This window comes from Phymastichus coffea, unplaced genomic scaffold (genome assembly GCF_024137745.1).
Source record: "Phymastichus coffea isolate CEN01 unplaced genomic scaffold, Cenicafe_Pcof_1.1 PCOF00113, whole genome shotgun sequence".
NCBI classification, from domain to species: domain Eukaryota; kingdom Metazoa; phylum Arthropoda; class Insecta; order Hymenoptera; family Eulophidae; genus Phymastichus; species Phymastichus coffea.
In genome coordinates, this window is record NW_026706924.1 from 152,139 (window position 1) to 176,431 (window position 24,293).

The 24,293-nt window shown below is 39.1% G+C and overlaps 3 protein-coding genes across 9 annotated transcripts; all 3 read right to left on the reverse strand.

Moving 5' to 3' along the window:
• Nucleotides 1-457: 457 nt before the first annotated feature.
• Nucleotides 458-14,507, reverse strand: LOC131670659 (protein nervous wreck). Its single transcript, XM_058946429.1, has 23 exons — nucleotides 14,381-14,507; nucleotides 10,343-10,440; nucleotides 9,933-9,978; nucleotides 9,771-9,856; nucleotides 9,560-9,704; nucleotides 9,351-9,487; nucleotides 9,213-9,276; nucleotides 8,975-9,103; nucleotides 8,632-8,754; nucleotides 8,218-8,321; nucleotides 8,010-8,154; nucleotides 7,828-7,905; nucleotides 7,705-7,756; nucleotides 7,462-7,565; nucleotides 6,935-7,118; nucleotides 6,804-6,824; nucleotides 6,192-6,373; nucleotides 4,700-5,062; nucleotides 4,303-4,614; nucleotides 4,031-4,136; nucleotides 3,164-3,298; nucleotides 3,047-3,081; nucleotides 458-1,902 (listed from the first exon to the last, which is right to left on the reverse strand). Exons 1-23 carry the CDS (start codon nucleotides 14,399-14,401, stop codon nucleotides 1,327-1,329), a joined length of 3,246 nt encoding a protein of 1,081 aa, XP_058802412.1. The 5' UTR covers nucleotides 14,402-14,507; the 3' UTR covers nucleotides 458-1,326.
• Nucleotides 14,508-15,073: 566 nt separating this feature from the next.
• Nucleotides 15,074-18,108, reverse strand: LOC131670661 (mitogen-activated protein kinase kinase kinase 7-like). Of its 3 annotated transcripts, XM_058946435.1 has the most exons (3): nucleotides 17,882-18,108; nucleotides 17,578-17,818; nucleotides 15,074-17,358 (listed from the first exon to the last, which is right to left on the reverse strand). In XM_058946435.1, the coding sequence occupies exon 3, from the start codon at nucleotides 17,189-17,191 to the stop codon at nucleotides 15,620-15,622; it is 1,572 nt and encodes a 523-aa protein (XP_058802418.1). In that variant the 5' UTR covers nucleotides 17,192-17,358; nucleotides 17,578-17,818; nucleotides 17,882-18,108; the 3' UTR covers nucleotides 15,074-15,619. The 3 variants fall into 3 exon arrangements, with proteins under 3 accessions (XP_058802418.1, XP_058802419.1, XP_058802417.1); XM_058946436.1 differs by having other exon boundaries at nucleotides 15,074-17,200; nucleotides 17,578-18,108; XM_058946434.1 differs by having other exon boundaries at nucleotides 15,074-17,374; nucleotides 17,578-18,108.
• Nucleotides 18,109-18,285: 177 nt separating this feature from the next.
• On the reverse strand, nucleotides 18,286-24,293 carry LOC131670662 (BTB/POZ domain-containing protein 10). 5 transcript variants are annotated; one of them, XM_058946438.1, is made up of 9 exons: nucleotides 24,072-24,293; nucleotides 23,446-23,554; nucleotides 22,944-23,069; nucleotides 22,349-22,465; nucleotides 21,927-22,067; nucleotides 21,341-21,612; nucleotides 20,945-21,142; nucleotides 20,447-20,845; nucleotides 18,286-20,070 (listed from the first exon to the last, which is right to left on the reverse strand). In XM_058946438.1, the coding sequence occupies exons 3-9, from the start codon at nucleotides 23,057-23,059 to the stop codon at nucleotides 19,940-19,942; spliced, it is 1,374 nt and encodes a 457-aa protein (XP_058802421.1). In that variant the 5' UTR covers nucleotides 23,060-23,069; nucleotides 23,446-23,554; nucleotides 24,072-24,293; the 3' UTR covers nucleotides 18,286-19,939. The 5 variants fall into 5 exon arrangements, with proteins under 5 accessions (XP_058802421.1, XP_058802422.1, XP_058802420.1 ...); XM_058946439.1 differs by lacking the exon at nucleotides 24,072-24,293 and adding an exon at nucleotides 23,950-24,036; XM_058946437.1 differs by lacking the exon at nucleotides 23,446-23,554.

The following is a 24,293-nucleotide window of genomic DNA, read 5'->3' on the forward strand; positions in this document are numbered from 1 at the left end:
TTATAAGTGTATCGATTAATCGCAAATGATGAATTTTCTTATGATGACAAAAATTTATCTTCTGTGTGATTTTTTTATTATTGTTGGAAATAATAAATATAATAAACGGTAATAATTTTTTCGATATATCCATTAAAATAAATTGTAATCTTTCAAATCAATATTTGATCAGTGTCAGATATTCAAGAAAGTAAGCCTGTGAAGTACTATAATATTAATAAAGCTTTATAGATTTTAAGCTATGAAGTCAATAAATTACTCACGGCACGTCTCCTATTTTAATATCAGATGTATTATAAAAATGAAGAATAATATATACTAATATCTTTTGTTAGAAATGAAAAAAGTTAAAAAAAAAAACAGTAGAAAGAGTATCGGATGTACGTTTCAAAACTGAACTGGAAAGTACATGTAAATAAATCAACACTATAAAAAATAAATAAAATGAACAGCCAAGAATGTTCAAAGCATTGTTTTTAATAGTAACAACAGCTCTACATTCAAGCTATCTTCACATGATTAGGTTGATAGTAAAAAAACCTAACGTCAGCGCGGATGAAAGCTTCATTATAGCCAACTGACCATTAGATTTTCACAAACATCGTTTTCTTAATTACTCTCTAAAACTCTTCAATGATTTTCTATTAATTGTTTAGGGATTTCATACATGGTCTTTACAATGACGGGATGAGAACCAGAATGATAGAATAGTAATAGTTGAAGAGATAGGAGGATGGACGATAATGACGCGACAGGTAAACGTATGTATGGGAAAGTCATCTGTAAGAGGAGAAAGGCTCTATGAAACCAATTGGTTTTTATTACATCCGAACGATTTTTTTTTAATACACGCTCGTCATCATTGCTACGTAATTTGTCCTCTAATGATGGGAGGGGTGATGGGAGGTTAAGCATATTTATGAATGATAATATTGTCGTGTGCGCCCAGTGCGTCGACCGAATGAATAGATACAGATATATTTTGTACACGCATAAACACCATGGTAATCGCTTGTTTTCTATATATAATTTACACGAGACGACTAGCTCTCTCGGACGTTCTTACGCAAGGGGTTCGGGAGGGGATTTTCGGGTGAGGGAGAGGTGTGGTAGGATCAGAGTTCTAATTGCTGCTTTCTCTCGCTGTACATATTTAGCTCCACGCTTTTATACAACACGCGCAGACGCGACTGGAGCTCGAGTGTCTTTCGGGCCTCGGCTTCAGCGCAAGTCGGCCACCCTGTTCGTCCTGGTGGCGATCGAGCGCCAGAAGTCGAGCAACTGGCGGAAGCTGCCTCGTCGTCTCTCGACCGATGCGCGTCAATCCTAGGCATTGGATTCCTTGAGGTTCTGCAGCTTCTGCAGCTGGTCCGGCTGCAGCTCGTCCGGTATGCTCGCTCGTCCGCCGACCAGCATTTTGCTGCTCGGCGGCACGGCCGGCTCCTCGTCCTCATCGGCGTCCTGTTTGCGCACGTTCTCGTCGACGGACGCACCACCGCCGTCGCTACCGCTGCGCGCCGAAGGCAGGCACTGCGAGTTCTCGACTTCCGTGTCGGCTTCGCTGCCCGAAGATGCCTCGGTGGATTTCTCGTCGCTTGAAGACTGCTTCAGCTTAGTGGTCGACGGCGGCGGCGGTTCTTCCTTTGCCTCTTCCTCCGTTAGTTTCAGCTCAGTCTCTTCGGCGGCCTCTGCCGTCTGTTGGTCGTCTCTCTGCTTCGTGTCCTCGTCGTCCGCCTCCTTTTCTTCGATGCCAGGAAATGGTCGATCTATTTCTTCCAGGGGGGTCGCGGCGGTAATCACTATTTGGGCTACGCCGAGGCCTGGATCATCGTCTTCGCCAGCCGCCGATGATTTCTTCTTCGCGTCACAAGCTGCCTTCACTGCCGCGAGCTCCGGTTCCTCCTGCGAGTCAACGTTTCGCTTGAGTCGTTAATTGTTACGCATTCGACAGTGGAGTTCTACTGGCACATTTGCATTCGTGATTGCATGTGTTAGAAGCAGATTTTTTCATATTGCAAAAGAAAATTTGGCCGCTGTATGTTTATGGTATTGTTCAAGTTCTTTTATTTCGTTTGTATACGATGAAATTTGCGATTTTTCAATTTGATGGCGTGATTCGAAGATCAATCAGGTGATACTGGAATAAGGTCGACGGCGACGTATAACTTTTATTGTACAGTTTATAAGAAGCAACACGATCCTCAGAGGAACATTTAAGTAGAACTCCACTTTAATATTTTTAACTTCAACTTGAGTAGAGGTTCGGATAGAATGTACAATTTGAATATTAAACCATGTGGTTTTTCAAAATTTATCTTATACGGGGAAATATAAATTTCTACGAGTAGGTCGAATGAAAATATTCTTGATTTTGGTCTACAAGATATCTTTTCAAAGTTACAAATTGTCAATTGATGCAAATTGACGCTTTTGAAAAAACATCTATAAAACAAACAACCCATGCATATTAAACAACGGTATAAGCTTTAAAAAATAATAATTTCAATACCTACTTAACGAAAAAAAAAACAATAATTTAAGTTTAGGTATAATGTATCTATAAATTTGAAAAAAAAAATGTATTATGCTTCTCAAAAATGATGGAGGTGATGCTAAAAAATTTACATGTTCAAACGATTTTAAATATGGTTGCGTCGAAATTACTTATATTAATAATGTCGTATGTTTTTCTCTGTAAACTGCGTTCATGCAAAAATTACGCATTTTTCGTACATACCTACGTTTCTTCTTCCTGAGAAGTAATAAAAATAAGTAAAAGATTTATTGCTTCGTATTATCATTTCCTTGTTTAACGTAAAAACAAGTAAAGTAAAAAGATTTTTTAAATCCTCTTTTGATAAAAAATTATACTGACCAAAATAAAGAATACCTACATTCACCTCATCGTTATAAATGTCTGATTGAGAAAAAAAATTCTTTTTTTTTATCAAACGATTAAAGAATTCGAAAAGACTTTGAGCAAGTTACAACACTGTTCTATTTCTATTGTAGAAAGGAAAAAAGCTAAGAAAACAATTGGACTTACGTCACTGCTGTTTCGCTCGTCCGGGGCTTCGTCCACTATACCAAACAAATAAATGCATTATTGAAGTTAGCGTCGATTGAAAAAAAATTGTCTTGGTGAATGCCACTTTTAGCTTACCAACAATTCCTGGTGCTTGAGTTTGTGTTTTCTCGCCATCGAACTGTAGGCCATATTGATCTTTCTGATTTTTCGTTAAATTCATGTTGAAGCTGTCCGGTCGATCTCCGTTGACGTATCCGCGCTCTCTCATTTCTGAAATTGATCGTTTTACTGCTGGTTACGCGTGTATCTAAACGAAGTTTGAGCTTTGTTGCATCATTTTCATGAATCTTTTAGAGGCTCGTGATTACAGAGTAAGAAGCTCTAAAACTGCTTAATGAGAAACATTATGACAAAAGGTTTGCAAGTTTGTAGCTACATAGCTATGTAGCTTCTGGAATTACTTAGAGAAAACACATCTATAGTTGACGTCATGATAAGTAAAGTAATGGTGTTACAGGATTAACGTGAAAAATATTTTTGTTTAAAATTGATAAATATATTTGGCAAGCACTGTTAACGGTTGATTTATTTATAAAAAATATGGAAATGTATTAATTTTGCCAAAGATTTCACAATACAACTCTAAAGCTTACATTATTTCTTTTATTCTTTTGTCTAAATTGGTTTTATCGGTTCAAATACTTTTTCGAAGGTTTCAACGATCTCGTTTGTCTCGGATTCATCGAACATTCGAAACCTTTGCTTCGCGACAGGATTATTGATATTGCAGAATCAACCTGAGTGAACTATCGTGCGGATAACATAAAAGCGTTTCCAGCCCGGTCGATTTCATTGTCAATTAAAACTTACTGTTCGATCGTTTCGACAAAGATTATTGACGCGCTTACATCGTAAGCAATCTCACGCAGCAACCGAATATGTTGCAATACTTCTAATCTAGCGGAAAAAAGACAAAGATAATAGCAGCAGTAAAGCACTCACCGTTGAGAAGCGCCTGTCCGAGCTCCTCGTTGAGAACGAACTCCGGAGCTTCGGGTGGCGTGTAGACGGGCGGCGCCGCCGAGCCAGGCGGCGTTACGTCCTCCTCCTGCGTCAAAATGCAATTACATAGTCTTTCTCCCCCGTCGCCAAAGGCTGCTTTAATGTGTTTCCCGCATGCTACACTCGGAGCGAGATTGTAGAGCTTCGCACACCACGCGCCAGATCGCTTCTCGCCGTGAACTCGCCCGCCCGAAGGGTTTTCGGCGAATTACCTCGTCGGCGCCCTCGGAGAGCGGCGTGCCGTCGGGCGCGCACGGCTCGACAACGAGCGAGGGGAAGAGGCCCGTTTGTCCGTTGAGCTCGCCCTCCCACCAGCCGTCGTCCACGTCGTGCGGCTCCTTGTTCACCACCACGATCACGTCGCCCTCCATGAAGGCCAGCTCCTCGTCGCAGGTCGCGTCGTAGTCGTACATCGCCACGCAGTACTCCTTGTCGTCGCCCACGTGGTTCTGCTCGGACGCCGTCGGGGCCACCGGCGCCGCTGTCGTTACTGGCGCGACTGCTGACTTCTCCACTGGCACCTCCTGCACGCAAGCTCGAGGTTATCGGAAAGCCGCTTTGCGCTAGCGTCGCGGATAGCATGCACTTCCGCGGTGCAATGCGACTGACCGTAGCTTGCTGTGCCTGCTGCTGCTGCTGCTGCTGCTGCTGTTGCTGCTGCTGCTGCTGTTGCTGCTGCTGCTGCTGTTGCTGCTGCTGGTACAGGTGAGCGTCTGGATCGACAGCGTCGTGGTCGTCGATGGTGTAATCGACCGACGAGAACGAAATTTGTTGGGCGATGTTCGGCGCGTGGGTGGACAGACCGCCCTGAGTCGAGTCCTCGGGATCCCTCTCGACGTCCAGATAATTTTGCGGCACGTAACCCTCCTCACCGCGATAGTTCCGCGCCTTCAACCAGCCGTCACCGTCACCCTCACCCACCACTTCCAGCTGCTCGCTTTCCACTATCGACAGCTCGTCCGGATTTTGGGCCTGCAATTGTCATTCATTATTCGTCGATGCGCTCTTTAGAGAGTTTAGGTAGTGGTTGGATAACAATCATCGCTAACCACTCGATAGACAAGTAGAAGTATTTATAAGACGTAGGAGAAAACCTATTAATGAAGATTATACGTGTGATTAACTTAAAGTTTAAAGAATATCGTTCCATTTCATTTCGTTGCATATGTAAAAACAGTGCGAAGTTCATTTGAATAATATTTTGCGAATCATAAGATCTCAACAGAAAAATATTAAATTCACGGTTAGAGCAAAATTTTCGTTGACCGCCTAATCGAAAGAGGCGAGTGGCTATGATTGTGAGTTACGAATTGTCGAGAGACGGACAAATAAATTATTCTATCAATATTTCGTCAATGCGAAAATTCGGACACGTAAAATGACCAGTCGACATATAAAATAGAAGCTTTTCTTGTTGATAGTAGTAGCGATAAGTAAAACTGCGTAGTTGATTTCGCAATACTTATTCAGACGCGATAATCCTCAATTGATAACACAATTTAATAAAACAACGACGTTCACTGAGGCTAGAGAATCCACTAATATTTAATGCATTCAGCCGATATTGTTACAAGCTAACAAAATTACTATTAGAGAGAACGTTTTGCATATTTAGCTACAATTTGTATTATTGGAATTCATTCTGTAAGTGTCAGTCTTATCAGAATATTATTATTCTGTTTCGTTTTATTTTTTAATTTCATATATATTAGTAGTAATAATTCGTTTAAATGCACGTTTATATATCAACATATGAAAATAAAGATCTTCAGCTTTAAAACAATATATTTTTAATATTTAATTCTGATTCCTTCCGACATTTGATTAAGAGACTAATATCAATGTAATTTTAGACATTTATATAAGGAATTCCTCTAAATTGAGTTGAAATTTCCACAATTCCTGTTTGAAAATAACGTAGATAGATAAAATCCTGACAGCGATTAAATATTAGATCACATGGCCATGCTCGGAACATTAGTTTTTCTTTTTTAATTCTCTGGTTATGATAATCGGTCACCGACAATAACGTATTTTTCCAAAGCAATCACGAATATCAGTATTGAAAATATTAAACAGCCATTAAATACATTCAGCTCACCGTGTACGAATACAATGCAGTGCACTTGTAGATGATCTGCGCAGAGCCAGCGTCACCAGTTGCGTGCACGTCCGCCACATTGCCGGAGTCATTGGCGTCATCGTTACCCCAGTCGGCAGACGTTGGATCATCCCAACCAGCAGTGATCTCGTCTATTCTCTGCTTCTCTTGCTCCAGTAGCGCTGTTGATCAGATTGCATTTAATACAAGCCATCGATGAGTCTCCACGCCACACTCAACAAGCTGACTTATAATACTTAATGATGATTCCGAGATTTTATATCGAGCTGTTGTTATTGTTTTCATCGGGTTAGTCATTTTTCAGTAGCTTTAAAAAAAATACACTTCAATGTTGTATGTTTGTGGTTTATTGTATAAGAGTGAGCGAGTTTCTCAAGGAGAAAAGAAAATGGGAAATCCATGGCAATGAAGAGACCTACTGGATGTACATGCTTGGATTTTTCGTGGAAATATTAATTGAGAATACAGCGTATAAATGACTGTCGTTGTTCTCGGTTGTTCAGTCGTGTAAAAAAAGTTACGATGAGACGGTCAGATATGAATGGCGTTTATGCTCTAGCCATTTACTCTCATAAAACACCTAGTATATACCTTGTCCGCTATAGCTCCCATCTTCACCGCGAAGACAAACGAAAAAACCAGTATTAAGATACATTTTTCAGCATGTCTGTTTGTTTGCTTTTCAATCTAGAACACACTCTTGTCTGTTTACAGTGACTTACCGTCGACTTCGGCGCTGTCGTGGCGTTGGCGTTCGTCGGCGTCCGAGTCCGAGTCCTTGTATTGCTGCTGACGTTGAGCGTGTTGTCCCGCCGTGGAACCACGACTTGGCCGCTCCACTGTCGTCAGATCGCTGCCGGCGTCGTTGTCGCTATCGTAGAACGAGTCTGACGATGGCTGCTCCTGCTGCAATTTGTAACACGCAAGTTGGATGTGTGCGACAAAAATTGAAGGAATTGGAACTAGAACGAGCAATGGGCTTTGTTGCACGACTTATGGCGCGCACAAAAATTGGTATGTGTTTGATAAATTCTAGCGCATATTTTTCTTATCGACGAGACCTATTTCTAAAGCAAAGGACGCATGGAGTGACGGTTTTAAAGAGATGATGGATTTTCCACACGCTGAGAGCTTCGAAGTAAATAGAGCGAAAGCAAAGGTGAAGGTGACTTTTTTGGATTGGTTTTTCACAGTCTCAGCTCTACGAAATGCATTGCTTGAAAAGGAAAGTAAAATAGAGAATAATTACCACATTGCCAGATCCATCAGTCCTTATAGACAGCGAGCTTGCCGAGCGTGGTATATCCTGCACACTGAGAGTCTCCACTTCTTGCAGCCACTCGTCCACGTTCACTGAAGAGAAAGAAGTCAGCAAGAATGCGAAAGACTCGTTGCAACGCTTGGCGAGCGTGACGGGATGAACATCGTTAGCGCTTGATGATTATAGCGCAAAGCGACGCCACCCCGAGCGTCGAAACTCTGTTTCACCTACCTCCGCCCTTTCGAAGACACTCTATCCGCGCCTCGGCTTTCATTTTTGCGGTCTGCAAAGCATCAGGTGGCAACGTCAGAGCTTAACAACGAACACTGTTACGCGTATGATCGACATGTATACCTCGGCTTTACGCATGGTCTGCTTGAGTTCGTCGATTTTCGTCTCCAAGTCCGGTCCGTTCGGATCGTTGGGGTCAGTCTGCGAACAGATCGTGCGAAACGTGACTACGCGACCGTCCGAACGTAGCGCCTCGACGAAGCGGCAACCAACCAACCAACCAACCAACCAACCAACCAACCAACCTTTTGCCCGGAGTCGCGTAGCTGCTGCAGCGCCTGCAGCTTCCTGTTGCTCTCTCTGTAAGTGTTGATCTCCCTGGCGATCCTCGTGGCCCATCGGCGAGCCTCCTTGCTGAGCGTCTGCGCCGCCGCGTTGTCCGCCGTCACCCTGTAACGGCAGCAGCGATCAGTCGCACCCAAACCGACTCGACGCGACGCGCACCAAACTTACTTGTCGACTTGGTCGTTGTCGCACGGCTCGAAGTCGTACTGTATGTGCTGCTTCAGCACCGGGTAGTAAAGGCAGCAGCATTGTATGTTATACTCGCGCGTCAGCTGCAAACACACCGAGTTTTTCGTTGTCGAAGACGCATACTACCAGTCGCGCGGGAGTTTCGGACCGAGCGACGTTGCTTCGCACTTCTGCGAACTGATTTGCCGATAGTTGCCTACGCCGATTGCTCGGCGTTACTGCGAACGGATTGAGCTCACGGGTTGGTTGTCGGGTCGATCGTTTAATTTATTTATCTGGTCGCTGCAAGCGTTAAGAACGCTTGGAAGAGGCGAACGTGCAGGCGTTCGTCCGCTTCAGATAATCTATCTCGTTAAACTGCACTCGCTACGAGCAACACCTGACCCTACTCACCTGCTGCGCTTGATCGCGGATTATGCCGAAGCTGTTCTGCATCGCCAGGCACGTGAGCAGCTCTGTGCGTCCCATCAGCGACAGATACTCGGCCACCTTGTCGTAGACGGCTTGCTCCATGTGCTGCAAACAGACGAGAGGGTCAGCGCTTGCCTTCTCGCAGCGAGCTCGTTTACGCGCGATGCGTATTCAAGGTTGGTTGCGCGTCGATCGAGTGTACTTTTCAGAGGGCTTTTAATGTTCGTTAAACTGGCTCCGCTGAACGAAAATGAAAGCGTCGCTCGCTGGAGCTTCTCTCTGGCGTGAGGTTGTTAGCGCGCCTTACAACGTCACGCGGACTTACCAGCATTGTGCTCTGAAAGTCGACCACGAAGTACCTGTTCTGGTGGGCATTGGCCGCCGCCAGGGCGAGCAAGTAGTCGTTGCGCGCCCCCGTGGACTTCACCTCCAGCTCGTCCCTTTTTGTGCTCACCTGCGCAACGCGACAACATTTTAGTAGCGCAGCCGACTCGCGACAAATAGGCAAGGCGAGCGACGGAGCTCGGCAGCTGCCAATCGATCGCTCGTCTCGCGCGCAATACCTTCGCACTGTTCTTCTGCAGGGACGTGATCGACTGGAAAAAGGAGCCCTTCTTCTTCTTCAGCCTGCAAATCGAAAGTCGTTCGTAGAATGGACGAGCTATCGGCCCTCGAATCGCGGACGAAATCAAGAGGCTTACTTCTCTTCGATGTCCTTTGCCTTGTCGCGCACGTCGTGAGCGCTGTGCTCCTCGTCGAAGTACAGCTTCTTCGTCTTGTCGACCTCTTGCACGCAGGTCTGCAGCTCCTTTTGTACTATTATCAATTGGTCGACCGCCTGCAAAACAATCACCAGTTTTTTTGACAACGCTAGCGCCCTTCAATTTTCGGTTTGATCGCGCGACGATACCTTTTTGGCGATTTGGACCTTGTGCATCCTCAAGCTCTTCGCCTCGTCCGCAATTTGTGTCTGGAACACCTCGACGGCAGCCAGCCGCGCCCGCGCGAGCTTCTCGTTCTCCTCCAGCACCGTCCTCCATACGTTCCACATATTCCTACAGAGGCAACAGAGCAGCGCGCGTCAAATTTTGGAATACACTTAGCCACAACGATACGCTTACCATCGGTCGTCCGCATTGTCGGTTTTTATGTCGGGTATGTTGGGGAACTTCTTGTTCAAGTACGCCGAGGATATTTTTAGTAGGGCCTGCGAAGAACGAGGTTGCGTTATTAAAGCTTTCGCGAGGATACACCGGCGAAGCGATTAAATGAAAGAGTCTTACGTCCGCGTAGGACTTCTCGATCGCCGACTTCTTCAGAACGAAGTTACTGAAAACATTTAAGGTGAGATTGGATTTTCATTTTGACGCAGGGCCGAATCGACGTCTGTTTTTATTATTTTGTTTTCCATGCATTCGCGCTTTCAACGTATTCATCGAAACGACCTGCAGGAGCGATCAACATTTCAAATTTTGTTGTTGTTTACCTTCTAACTTTCCAGCAAGGAATCCACGATTATAGAGTTACGATTCGATACGAGAGAACGAACGTCTCATCGACATTTCAAATAATTCTCATCGAACCGTCCAATGAATTTTAAAATCTCATTCGCTTGCATTTTATTGAAGAACTCACCGCAGAGCTACGATACTTATAAGTAGAACAATTAATCGATACTCGAGCGGCGACTTACCGGATGTCTTCGAGAAGGTCGCATTCGTGCTGATTCTTCGCCAGCAGTTTGGCGGCCTGCTCCGCGTGGACGTTCTTCAGGAATTTCGCGTAATTCCCCTGTTGACAAACAGATCAGAACATGGAAAGGGGCGGTGATTAGAAGCAGCCATTCGTTGCGTCTGTACTGGGGGGGGGGGAGATCTACTGGTTTTCTTTCTCTTTTTTGGATAAACATTCGTTCTTCTTCGTCCTCATCCGCTCTCTTTTGTTAATCCTGCCAAGTTCTATTTAAAGAAGCGACAGTTTGTATTGAATTCGACGTTGATTAGCTGAAACCCGACTTATCCTCCATCCTAATTCTTCGTCCCGACAAACGTAATGTCATCGCACTCACAACCATTCATGAATGAAATAATCGCAAGTCGTATTAAGGAGTCTCACTCCTGAACCGTTCGTCCAGAAAGAAGAAAAAGCGTAAGCGTCATTCGTGAATCATGAGCAAAAGGTACTACGACTCGAGCGGTATTTCCATGCTCATTGTCGCTGTTTCCACTTGAGCAAATGAGCACGCACGCTCACTGTTGTGCATGCGGTTATTAAACTTATATTCTTTCTCACACGCTAGTTGACTTTTCGATGCGCTGACGGAGATGAAAATTATCTGTACGTGCGATGACCCAGTTTACGAACCCGTATTACCCTTCGATTGTTCGAAGTTGGGTTTTCGTCAAGGTACTAGTTTTGCTTAACACATTGTATCGATTTTTGGGCAGCAATGGAACGCCGGAGCGAAGTCGAAGTCTGTAGGTCAAGTTCAGCACGGAAGCGATCTCAAGATTAGTCCGATGCTCCGTGAATAAGAAAAAAAATTACATCGCTTGTATGTGTTTTTTAATGGACTTCGCGATGCACAATGAGAACACAACGAATTCAAAGGTGTATCGGCAGTGCGAGCCTCCTAAATTAACACGTTGGCGTTCACAAAAGCTTTCGCGTCGCGATAGAAAAGGACGCGGAAAGCTATCTAACAAACGATCCTTTTGCTGATAAATCAGTTCGCCTGTTAATAGAACAAATTCGAATGCAAGCGCGCAGGAGAGAGAGAGAGAGAGAGAGAGAGATGCCGACTCGAACAACAATTAGAAACGAGTGTAGTTCAACTTGAAATCTCGTCATGCGAGAATCGCAAATTTTGCGTGCAAAATTGACAGACAAGGTTTTCAAACTGGTTGGCAATCCGATAAAGGAGCTCGTTACTCTAAGCGCGAAAGTACTGAAGAGCACGACTCTCGTTATAATCCTTTGAGTTTTATGAAACTTGTCGAAGAAGCGACTTAAAGTCGCTTTCAGAATTTAACGCAATTAGGTTTCATTAGAGCGTTGATGCAATATTAACAGGTTTAAATAATTGATCAAGCTAGTTTTTATTCTTTTAACCATATAATTCTGTGATACCTTTATGTTGTACTTGTCGAGGCATTAATGGAAATTAATGCATATTAAATCTCATTTTTTTCCAAGGCTTATTTTTCTTTGCCCTTTTTTCACTAGATGATAGCAGTCCGATTGAATACATGCTTTATGTTCGGAATTTATCAAGGAATACGATCGTCGCAACTCGATACAGTTTTTTCAGCCAAGCGACACTTGACGATTCGAAAAATTTCATTGGAATCCTAAGCACACAAGAGCCCGTCGACCTACATAACTTTCAAAATGTCACTTCGAATTTCAACGTCGCAGTGCTGTCCATCCCGCCGGCGACATTTTTTATATCACTGCGGAGAGAAGAATATAATCTTCTCGCCCTAATACAATTTTTCCCAATCAAGCGTTTGTCCCCCTCAAGATACTCGTCAACCGCAACTAAAGTAAAGGCCGGAGAGAGATAGAAAGAGAGAGAGAGAGAGAGAGAGAGAGAGAGAGAGAGAGAGAGCGAGAGAGAGAGAGTAAGTAAGAAAAGAAGTCTTGGTGACAAAGTAAGCACGTATCATCACGGGGGTGCACCGTAATATTGCACACAAGTGCGGCTCCCCGCAGAGAGGCGGATAGGCGACAGTTGCCGCGTGGGACGCTAGTAAACAAACGATCAATTCTTTCACGTGCGCATGCTTTATTGTTTTTATGCCGGGTCGTAAACCGAGTGCAGACTTTATAACTTGGTATAAAGTAACTTCAAAAATACAATGTTTCTTTTTTCTTAAAGCTCGTTTTAACATGCTAGGAGTGTTACGCTCATAAAGCAGTTGTACTTGCGTATAGATGCAGAGGCAAACTATGCGCGTAATTGCGCGGTCGAGCGAAACACGAAATGCTCAAAGAGAGACCTTTGGGCAAATGTGTGCGGATAGGAAGAATATTTTACGATCAAATTTGCGCCTTCTCACATTCTCAGAACAATCGTTTGCTCTGTTGAAAAAGTTAGAACGTCGATGCGTTTTCTGACAGTACGTATGATCAAGTGGCCAAAATTTAAATTTTATATTTTATAAAAAAAGTACGCTTCGATATTAATGAAAGTTTCGGTGTGCGTTTTAGAAATTTTCCAAATATTGGGAAAAAAATGTTTCAATATTCTGCGAGGAATCGTCGCAAAATATTTAAATTATATTTACGGAAAAATCGGCCAGTTTTTCGATATCTTCATTATCACACGAAATTTTATCCGATGATCCGTCGGTAATCAGAAATGTAATCGTCTCGCGCGACCAAAACCTGATCTTCATCCACTGATTTCATCGATAACTCGTAATTACGTTATTCAATATAGTGCGTAAATTATGGTTAGTATTGAGTAAATCAGCCAGCGATACATTGACCCTCTGAGCGTTGATTTTAAATATAGATACCATTATTCAAAAATTTCTTTGTCGCTTATTAAAAAGTTATATTCTTAGCAGCAAGGAGAGAGAGAGAGGGAGAGAGAAGCTATCTTTCTCATCACGAGATAGGATCTCTCCGTCATTTCGTCGACGGAAACACATTGGCCAGTGCCCCGGCTTAACTTTCAATTTCCGTGTGAATTATAGTCCGCGTTATTTTCATAACAGGTAGTACCTTCGATTTGCACACATGTGCTATATAACAATGATTACCTTCTTTTTATGCGCACTAACTAGTATAGAAAAAATAATGAAACTAAGAGAATTCGGCGATGTAATTGCATAGCATAGACGGTTGTTTTTACGGCGCTGCGTAAATTATAAACAATTGGGTATATATTAATCGATCATGTCTCGCGTTAGCATCCACGCGTGCAAGGGAACTTAGTGCAGGCTAAAAATATAAGCGGGTTGTGAATTTTTCAAAGAACAAACGAAGCTTAATTGACTTTATGACTCTCTTGAATTCCATTTTCAATTTTCGCCAGAACGTTACGTGTTTTTTGTTTCAAAGGATAGATTTGAAAGTCCATATTTCTCTCGCATAAGACTCGCGGAATATATTTTACGAAATGTATATTTTTCCGTTCGCAGCGGAATACGAGTTAACATAAGAGCTCTGCGATACGTCTAAGCTAGAGAGGAAGAGAGCGCCGATATCATCACAGAGTACGATGAATTAAAAAAAAAGAAGGATCGCAGGTTTTTGAAACAACGTGTACTCTCTCGTAGTTTACGCGTCCGGCCTCGAAAGACACATTTCGAAATCACTGAGTCCGATAGACGCTTGATCGTCAAAGTAAAAGCTTTTTCACCCCCTCCCTGCCCCTGGAAATATTACGTTAATCGGCATTGCTAATCGCGAAAGTTTGCATATACGCGCTATGCGAAGGGTGAAAATCGAATCAATGTGACTCTCGTTTGGCTCTCTGCGTCGCAATCGATTTTCCGTTTGCTTAGAGAGAGAGAGAGAGAGAGAGAGAGAGAGAGAGAGAGAGAGAGAGAGAGAGAAAAGGGAAATCCTAGCATCGCCTTTCGCTTGCGTGTTTCCAAGCTGGCCGTCAGTGATACGACCGTAAATTTGATCGGCCACGAGTCGTAACGCCAATTCGCTGTCGATATTTTCGCACAACGCGATCGGAAAAATTCAGCAGGCGCAAAATGAGGGAACTTACTTTTCTCGGTGGCGGCTGCATGGTTACGGAGAAGCACTCACACTCACGAGGGGCGGCTGTGCACTAGTACGTCGGAGGGGGCGGATCGCCAACATCGAGCTACTGCTGCCGGCAGCGCGCACCGCCGCTTATTGATCATAACTGGCGCCTGCGCAAGTCTGGAGCGCCGAGGAAGATAGCGAGAAAGCTTCGCTCTCTCGGCGCGGCCTATATGCTACATTGACGCAGGGATCGCACTTTCGATCTTGCGATTTCCACCCTCCCCCCTTCCCAAGAGGAGGAGGGGGAGAGGCACGATGGTAGGCATTGCTTACCAAGGCCTTTTTTTCCTCTTCTTTATTGGGAATATTTGGCGAGGATAAAAAGGATAGGCTTGGTTTTTAGGACTCTTATTTGGTAATTTTCAAGAGTATTATGCGAAGATTACTCATAGATAAATGTTTGGATAAAATAAAACTTTCTTTTTTGTTTGACTGAGCATAATGAATGATTTAAGGTATTGTAAATTATAATGAAAAGATTGTTGTTGAAGAAAAGCGTTGTAAGGTTGTGTTACTCAGCTATCATGAACCAAAAATATATTATAAACAGGTTTTTTGAAGTTTAAATTTGAATCACGAAAGCATTTTTAAAAAGGTTCATCTTAACGCACCCACAAGAAATAAAAAGAAACGCTGGTCAAAACTACATTGTTAAAATTTTATTCAATGTCGCCATCATCTTAACTCCGTATTTACAAACATTATGTACATTTGAAAACTTGAGTAGAACAGCATTAGTTAACATTTTATTAACACTAAAAATCTAGCACGATTTACTAAAATATTATTTGATTGAAAATCGGAGTGATAATTTACATTGTATATTATGTGTAATACAAATATACACTCCACACTTTGTAAACGAATCTCTAATAATTTAAATTTAAAACAGATGAATAGACACAGCGTATGTGTCGTATTCGTTTTGTCAAAAAGGTATATTACATTAGTAATAATAGATAAATAAAAACATGATTTTAAGCGTGAATTCTATTATCAGAAAAGTAATTAATAGTCTACTGGTTACTATTGAATTTATTACGTTTTAACAAAAGAAATTATTTCAAATTTAAATATCGTTTCAAGTTGTATTAATTATTTACAATAGTGATTAATTTGATTTTCTGCTTAAAACATTAGTACCTAATTTAAATGTTCGCGATTACAAAATCATGAGTATCCTAGTCTATGAAAATCTCTATGAAAAAGAATTATGTTTCTTTGTTATCAGAACCCAGCCATCTTTATTAGTAACAAAAGCTGGTTGAATCGTTATCAATTCCAATTGTTTTTTTAGATTTCTATACAGTGTGACTAGCGCAACTTTTTCATCTCGTAACTTTTGAATCTTCCTCTTATTAATGCTACTCTTTGCTTTAGAGTTGGTGAATAATTGCTCCCTATGCTGAAGTAAAATTTTCTTTTTGTGCTGCATTGCAAGATATTCTTTTATCAACAAATTGTGTTCTTCAAAGATTTTTAATGATGTAGAACAATGATAATCAGGTTTGACAGGTATCAAAGTATTATCAATTGAATCAGTAAAATTGTCTGAGTTTGATGTGCCCAAGCTATTAATAAGACTTTTTGTTTCATTAAGATTATTATGGACAGGGGCTAAATCATTAATGCTTTGAGAAAGCCTTAAATGTGTTTGGTATTCATAATTACTCTGGTCTGATTCCATACATGAAGGCCAAACTTTTGGATCTGACCAGTCTTTTGCAATGCTATTTAAAGCAACGTTCGAAATGTCTCGCATTGTCTTATATGAATCATCTTTACAGGGATTACTAATGTTGTTTGTGTACATATTAGATTGTGAATATTTTGAGACACTCGAACATGTAATTTCAGATGCAGATGAGCTATCTTCATAATTATTAATATCACAATTTTCACTGTCAGTACTATAATCAAAGGAATATTTAATCGGCTGAGAGTGTTCACTAAAAAACTCTAACAAATATGTCATAATTTTTACAATGTTCTCCATTGAAGGTCGTAGATTAGGAACTCGATTCCAACACCTTAGTATCAGATCTTCTATTAATTGTGGACAGGTCTGAAAGAGAGGAGGTCTTTGTCCTCCATGAACTGCCCACATAATCCTAAAAGCTGATCCTCCAATGTCATCGAAAGGCTTCTTTCTTGATAGTATTTCCCAGAGTATAATTCCCCAACTGAATATATCACATTTTTCTGTATAAGCATTTCCTTCAAATACTTCAGGAGCCATCCATGCTGCAGAACCTTTGTTATTTGTCATATAAGTATTCAGATCACATGCGGTACCAAAATCACAAATTTTCAACATTTGACCTCCAAAAATCAACAATAGATTAGGTGGTTTTAAATCTCGGTGAACAACACTGATGCTATGTAAGTATGCTACTCCTTTGGCACACTGAAGTGCCCAGCTTATGGCATGGCCAGTTGTATATTGTGTTTGTAAATTAGAGTGCAATACATTGTACAGAGAACCACCTTCTGCATACTCCATAATAAGGCAAACAGGATTCTTAGTACAAGCTCCATAAAGTTTGACAATATTAGGGTGGTTTATCCTAGACAATTGACGTACTTCTGTAGCAAATGCTTTTCTCTCATCATCTGAATGTATATGTTTCACTGCCACTGGTTTGCCTTTCCATAAACCTTTCCATACCACTCCAAACGATCCTTTACCAACAATTTCTTCTATCTGAATTTCATTGTAATTGATTTCTTCAACAAACTGCTGTGAGAATGGATTTTGCATTTCTGTCATTATGCTGTGCTATACATGTTTATAAATGTACTTTTATTTTTTTATAACTAAGTATACATCTATCAACAAATTTTTTAATAAAACATATTTGTTGATTGTGCTAACATAAATTTTCTACATATTTATATTGAGGTAATAAAAGTAAAGTAACACCATTGTGAATAGGTCTGAAATAGAATATTACTGATTATTTGGATATTTTTGCAATAAACAAAATATAATTTTCTAAATTAAAATAGATCTAAGAATTGAAAAATATTATTATTCAACATTAGATTAAAATTTATTTGATTGTAATCATACCATATTTAATAAATGTTAAATTTTATCATTCTTGAATAATAATTATTACGTATGAACAAAGTAATTAATGATTGTTTCCTCACCTCAATATTGATCACTGTTTGAATCACTGATTTTTAATTGATCTAATAATAACTTAGGATGAAACTTAATCATGCTGTGACGTTAGCTTGTCTATATAAGAACATTTCGTATGTTGAAACAGGAAACGTTATGTTTAATCTTAAGTACTTGGTTCACTTATCAATTGGATTGAAATATTCTTGTATACACTGATGCAATTCGCAGTTGCTACGTCGTTTTTATCAAACCAACACATATAACCTGTAAACTTTAGCTATAAACAATTATAGAAAACAACACGAGAGTAATAATCTTCAACATTACGTGTCACAAGAAGTGTTCTAGCGAACCACGAATCCGCGAATAACGTCACTAACGTCAGCGATTCTACACTTAAGTTCAATTATAGATTTTTAAATTTTACAAAACGACTAATGTGAATTCATTTCTACGTATAACACATCGTCTAGTCATAAGCAGAATAATAATACCAATGACAAAAGGAATAAGAAAATTGTTTGAACTAAATAATAAAGAATATTAAAAGAAATTGGAAATATTTATACTCGTGCAAAATATATATTTTGTTTATTAGAATGGATGTTTATACAAAAATAAGCGATATTACGAGAAATTTTTCATAAATTTTAAGGAATGGTTTCATAAAAACTACTAATATTCAGTAATTAGATAAATATTTATTTTTCTGATATTATTTCAACGATGAACACATGTTTATTGAGGAATTCTTTTACATAAAACTGGTTGTTTAATGGAAACAAGTTAGTTCCGCAAACATAGTAACTTCAATAAACGGCAAGATTAAAATATTTTGAATGCCGATTTATTAAGATACTTTATAAACAGTTTTGAAAATAACATGTATTAACATTCAAAAAATGGAATCTTGAAACATGTAGGCGAAAATGTTTAATTGACTTTTTAAAAAGTTTTTAAGACTGTACATACATAAAAGTTTATATAACACCTTTCTTGTTCAAATATGTAAAAAATAAAAAGTGCTTAGTTGAAACTCTGGAGTGCTTACTGTTAATGAGTTTTCCAAAATATGCCTGTATGATGTAATATGGTTTTGCACGTTAGTGATCAACCACTAAATTTGATATTATGAGTGGAAAATTTGATAATTTAACAACTTACTGAAGGTAATTATACAAAATATAGGATGAAAGACATATCTCAAGCATTTTCTTACTACTTATAATTTTAGTTTATATACTTATACATTTTTATAATAAATAATTTAATTTAATATTAACATTTTTCAAATTAAATATTATACCAAATGGGATTCGGGCAAAAATGACGATAGATCTATTTAACATTAGTGCACAATGTATAGAAATTCGTATGTATTGTTTGCACATTTCAATCATTATGTTCAATTTTTAGTTATTTGTTATCCATTGGAAGTTATTCATTGGAACATCATAACAAAATTGTCAGAGTATCCGTATTGTAAAATAGATAAGAATACATCCCGAGATATCCATACGTGTATCCACGAGAAAGATACAGATGATATGGAATAAGTAGATATTTCAGCGTTACGAGAATAAGCCACTTGGTAAAAAAAACTTAAAATAATTATTTACAAACCCTCGATTTGAGGAACTCGCTCGGCACCTGTAATTCAGCACTTTTTATATCGAATAAATGCAGTCGAATTGTTTTTACCAATTGGTCGATCACAATTTATGTTTCCTTTCACGTATATTATTAAATTTTTTGTTTACAATTTTCAAAGAGTATTGTGTACTTAATAGTCATTTACGACTGTTACAATTTGAGCACCTTATAAATCACTATTTTCTATCAGTTTTGTAAAACTTACTTTGCATGGATCATCGTAATTTGAACGTTATAAAAGACTATTTTTAAATATAAGATATTGTGTCACGTAGAGATGTGAAAATATACAAATTAATTACGTCTTTTCAGATCATAGCAAACTTAATTTTAAATCAAATGACATACAGATTCAGTTTATATAAAATATTTGAGAAGGAATTTCATCTTAGAAAACAATATTTTCGATTCATCTACTTCCAGATTTCACACAACATTCAAATTGCCACATAAGTTCTAATGATAAGACCTTGTATTGTATTTCTAACAGCATGAATAAAATACGAATGGAAAAAGACAAAAAAAAGTATACAAGCGCTTAAGTTTCAGTCATAAAAAATTATTCTCAGTCTAAGTCGCTATGATGCGACCTCAGCGTAGAGAGTTGGTCTTTTTCTTCCAGGACACCTTCTTTTTGGCAAGAGTGACACCGTTACCATAGGCAGCGCGTCGCTGAACAGATCCGTTGAAATGTGATTGCTGTTTCGTTGGTTGCTGAGGCACGAGTACTACTCAGGATTGCTGTTGAGGTGGAAACTGATTTGGCAGCTGTTGTAATTGCTGCGGTTGAGGCTGAGGCTCTTCTATGTTTTGCACTTCTTGCTCAAGTGGTACTAATTCGAGCGCCGCTGCCCCTTCCGTATCTGTAAAGACAAGTTATAATATTTTTTAGATGAAGTTTGAATACTTTCAATAACTGAAAACTCAAAGATTGGAAATAAAAACGATTAAAGAAAGAATAGACTTCATCATGAAAAACTTTTGGTACGTAAGTTTTTTGAATAAAGTACTTATATAGTACGATAGTCTAAATATTGAAACTTAAAAAACGAAAAGAATAGATATAATTAAATTTAGAATTTCAGAAACGAAAGAAATAAGAAATTTGATCGTTCATGGTTCGTAAATACATTGAACTTTAATCGTTATATCGAATTAAAGTGGGAAATTTGAAATCGTACATCAAAACTCGTACCTTAGTACGATCATAAACATGATCACGAATGAAACTTTTTCTACCTTGATCGGCACCGACAGGTAGAGCAGCATCTTGCTGTATTGGCTCGGAAGCTTGCAGTAGAGCAATGGCAGTGATGGGATTGCCAGCCGAGTCAAGTGCTGGATCAGCTGTTGCCTCAGCGAGATTCGTCACTGACTTTGACTTGACGCATTGAAAATCCACATGACGGCTTTTCGCTTCTTCTTTCTCCCATGACATGTGAATGAACGGTCTCTGAACGTAGTTGTAGATTACCTCGGCACGACCACCTGCACGCTTTTTCACCTTTTCTTTGTAAGTCGGGTAACCTTCGATGCCTAAACGGATTTTCTTCAGGCCACGTTCTTTCATCACTTGTTTGGCTACGTCTCGGTTTTCAATGTATTTAAAAAATCGGTACATTACGGTACTGTTAACAGCTGTCCCATCGGAGTGAATAAATTAATAATTATTAATTTCAAATATAATTTTTTAAATTCAATCACATAGCTTTTTCAAAAATGAAAAATGAAACTCACTCTGAGAATATTCTTCGCCCATCTGAGGTGGATACTCTTCGTCCCAATCTACCACATCATCATCTAAAAGCACAACGATATGACATTCACGATCGCCTCTCCTTGCGCTATTCACCATTAAAGGTAGTATTAGATCTTCTAAAAACTCTTCAAACTGACAGCGAGCCCCTTCGTTTGATAATTCATGCAGTAATCCTCCTGTAAAAAGTAGAATTTCTTTAAAAACTAAGTAATTATTGGTGACTGAATCGTAATTGAGTTAGTTATCAATTACTGATCGTATTTTTGATTCATAAATGAGAAACAAATACTGAAATGCTTAAAATAAGTATCGATTTAAAAAAAAAGACGTCCAATTTTATCTAATTTAACCAATGATCACATCTATCGACTTACTCAGATTCTGACATTTAACGGTGCTAGCATCAAACGGCACAAGTAGATAGTCACAAGCCTCTCGCAATTCTTGAACACTGACAGTAGGAGGGCAACGAATTACACCATGTTTGTAATACTCGAGGATGGCGCGAAAAACTGTTGCAGATATACCTTCGGCTACTTCATATTCACCGCGCTCGTTTGGCTGTGCGAACTCGATGCCCGAGCTGAACATACGACCGAGCATCGTGTTCGGGTGAGCGGTGAATAGCGCTGGGTCAACTACAAATCTAGAATAATTGCTTTTTGTTGAGTTTGTTTTCTGGAGCATTGTAATCTCGATTTATTTTTGTCAAAGTACTATTAATTTCAAAGAGTTATAATTTTATCAACTGTTTATAGTTTAAAGTCATACAGTTTACGACTAACAACTATATTCACGTTTGTTTATTATGATCACTAACGTAAATGAATCGTGTTATTTTAAAGTCTTTTGAATCTAGTAGTTTCTACATAAATATTTACCTCAATTAAGAGGAAAGAAGAAATAAAAATTACGTTATATTTCTGCGTAACTATAAAAATATAGGTTTTAAATATTCACCTAGTGTTATCAACAATTAAAGTTATTCTCTCATCGCTACTCTGTTGGTGCAGACTCGTTCCTGACGATGAAGTCATACCTGATGTCACATTCTCACGATTCTCTCTCTGGTTTTTACTCAACCCCATGCCTGAACGAACTCTAAAAAATAAAAATTAGATTTGGTTCTTTATAGTCCTCCTATTTTTCACTTCAGTTTCATTATAGTTCCTTTAATCTTAGGCAAGCAATAGCTATATGTATATATATATGTATATATATATATATATATATATATATATATATAAGTAACGTGAGTGATGATGAGTTAACTCGAATGAAAATGAACGAACGGAAAAAATAAAATAGAGAGAGTGAGGGGGGAGGAGGGGCAGAGAGAGAGACAGACAGAGACAGAACTAGATTCTAAGTAACCAAATTACCTGCTGTGTTGTGCTAAATTTGCGTTTTGCCTGCTTGATTCATAAGATCGACTATGATGTTTGCTGTTGCCATCCCGATGTGCCATACAAGATTTCGGTTTGGTTGAGCCACCACAACTACATGCAAAACAATAATATTTTTTCCTTACTAATTCCCTATTTGATTGAATTAACCTTTTCTTGGTTGTTGACTTTATTAGAGATCTTCAGCTTTTCCATGAGCTTATCACGTTCAAAAAAAAAAGATGTAATCGAACTCAAAGGTATGATAGTGTTTTGCTAATGATGTATGAGTTTTCAACTACGTGATTCAACTTTGAATGATTTTGGCTTTAAACAAAAATAAATTATTACACACTACTAATATATCAAAAAATATATATATAGATAATTTTTCATTCATTTAGTAAGATTAATGGTGAATTTTGAAGAAACAAACAAAATGCAATTTCGTGCCAAAATCAACAAGTGTTACCAATATTCAGCAGTCTGGAAGCAGAATGTTGAAATCCTTGGTGGTCTGGAGCCAATGCCTTTACTTACCAAGGATAGCATTGTCTTTTCAAAGGATTGCAGAAACTAAATGTATTCTCACCTCAATCGGTTTTTGTATGTTCGCCGTCTTCCACGGCCATCCGTCTCTTTGTAATCTGTCTCTGTATCGCTACTACTGTCCTGCAGGTAACTCAGACGATCTGCAGGATTTGACATTTCGCGCCTCCTTAATGAAAAAACCATGAATTAGTTAACATTTAATTGACAAGTTAATCTTGCATATTTTTAAAAAAGAATTGGTTAGTAATTTTATACTTCAAAGGAAAAATAAAATCACAGCATAAGCATATGAGATAGACTCAGTGGCATACATGAAAAATAAAAATGCTTAATTTTATTATTATAAAATAATTATTCAAAAATTTCTTATCTGCTTTTAATCAAAATATGGTTAAGCTATTTCACTGTATCAAAGAAATATTCAAAGTAGACTAGTTTAATTTAGGTATTTCCATGAAGTATCGTCACAATCACCATAAAAGTAGTGAATATGTCAACAATTAGTGGAATAACTAAGCAATTAAAGCCTGTAATTATCTTACAGATGAGGTTTCTTGCCCTTGCGAACTTCATTGATGTCCTATTTTGTTCAATGATGCAGTTTGCCAGAATGAATTTTAATTAACCAAGAAGGGATGTGGCAAGGTGAGACTTTGCAGAAATAATAAAAAAACTCAATGAAAATCCTAAGAAAATGCAGTTTTGACTTATATATAAGAAATTTTGAGACTGAATTGCAAAATTAAGTAATTTTTTTATTGGCCAGGTTATGAATCAATTTGTTCCTGTTATTGTACAGTACTTGTATGAATGACGCAATGATTCACGAAATATATGTCTTGTTAAAATTGCATCGCACGTAAAATTAACAAGGTAAGTAATATGATTCTCATACACATATAAGACTGCACACATAGACACACGTATAGAAAAGTTTGGCGTGGGTAATCAATACGACATCCCTTACAATAACAAAAACAAGTGTGAATTATGCAAAAGGCAATGCAAGTTTCAATTCAGTCTTTGAAAGGAAAAGAAAAACCTACTCGTTTAGTAAAAAACCCATAATGTAAAAGCTCGTAGATAAACGGAAAAACGTTGCTTGACGCACGATCCCTTTGTGTGCACTTGGCTCGGACAGAGTGAAGATGTAATATGATATACTCACGTGCGAAAAATGCCTAGAATGAGCCAGCCCAACCCGTCGATGAGCCACTTTGACAGGGAGCAGGCGTAATTCCGTTGCTGTTGTTGTCCACTAATGTTTTTTTTTGTGAAAACGTCAATAGAGCTCGACTCAGTGGCCGACAGGTAATCCGTGATCGTAATGGACCTCAATTTGGCGTGTCATGAATCAGCTGCTCGCGCATCTCACATTCGACAAACAATA

Coding starts and splice junctions, on each gene's coding strand:
- LOC131670659 (XM_058946429.1), bottom strand. CDS start 14,401: ATGCAGCCGCCACCGAGAAAA. Junction 10,441..14,380: donor TGCAGCCGCCACCGAGAAAA/GTAAGTTCCCTC, acceptor GTTTGTCAACAG/GGGAATTACGCGAAATTCCT. Junction 3,082..3,163: donor TCAAGCACCAGGAATTGTTG/GTAAGCTAAAAG, acceptor TGTTTGGTATAG/TGGACGAAGCCCCGGACGAG.
- LOC131670661 (XM_058946435.1), bottom strand. CDS start 17,191: ATGACAGAAATGCAAAATCCATTCTCACAGCAGTTTGTTGAAGAAATC.
- LOC131670662 (XM_058946437.1), bottom strand. CDS start 23,059: ATGTCAAATCCTGCAGATCGTCTGAGTTACCTGCAGGACAGTAGTAGC. Junction 20,846..20,944: donor GGGCGAAGAATATTCTCAGA/GTGAGTTTCATT, acceptor CCGATGGGACAG/CTGTTAACAGTACCGTAATG. Junction 20,071..20,446: donor ACCTGTCGGTGCCGATCAAG/GTAGAAAAAGTT, acceptor TTGTCTTTACAG/ATACGGAAGGGGCAGCGGCG.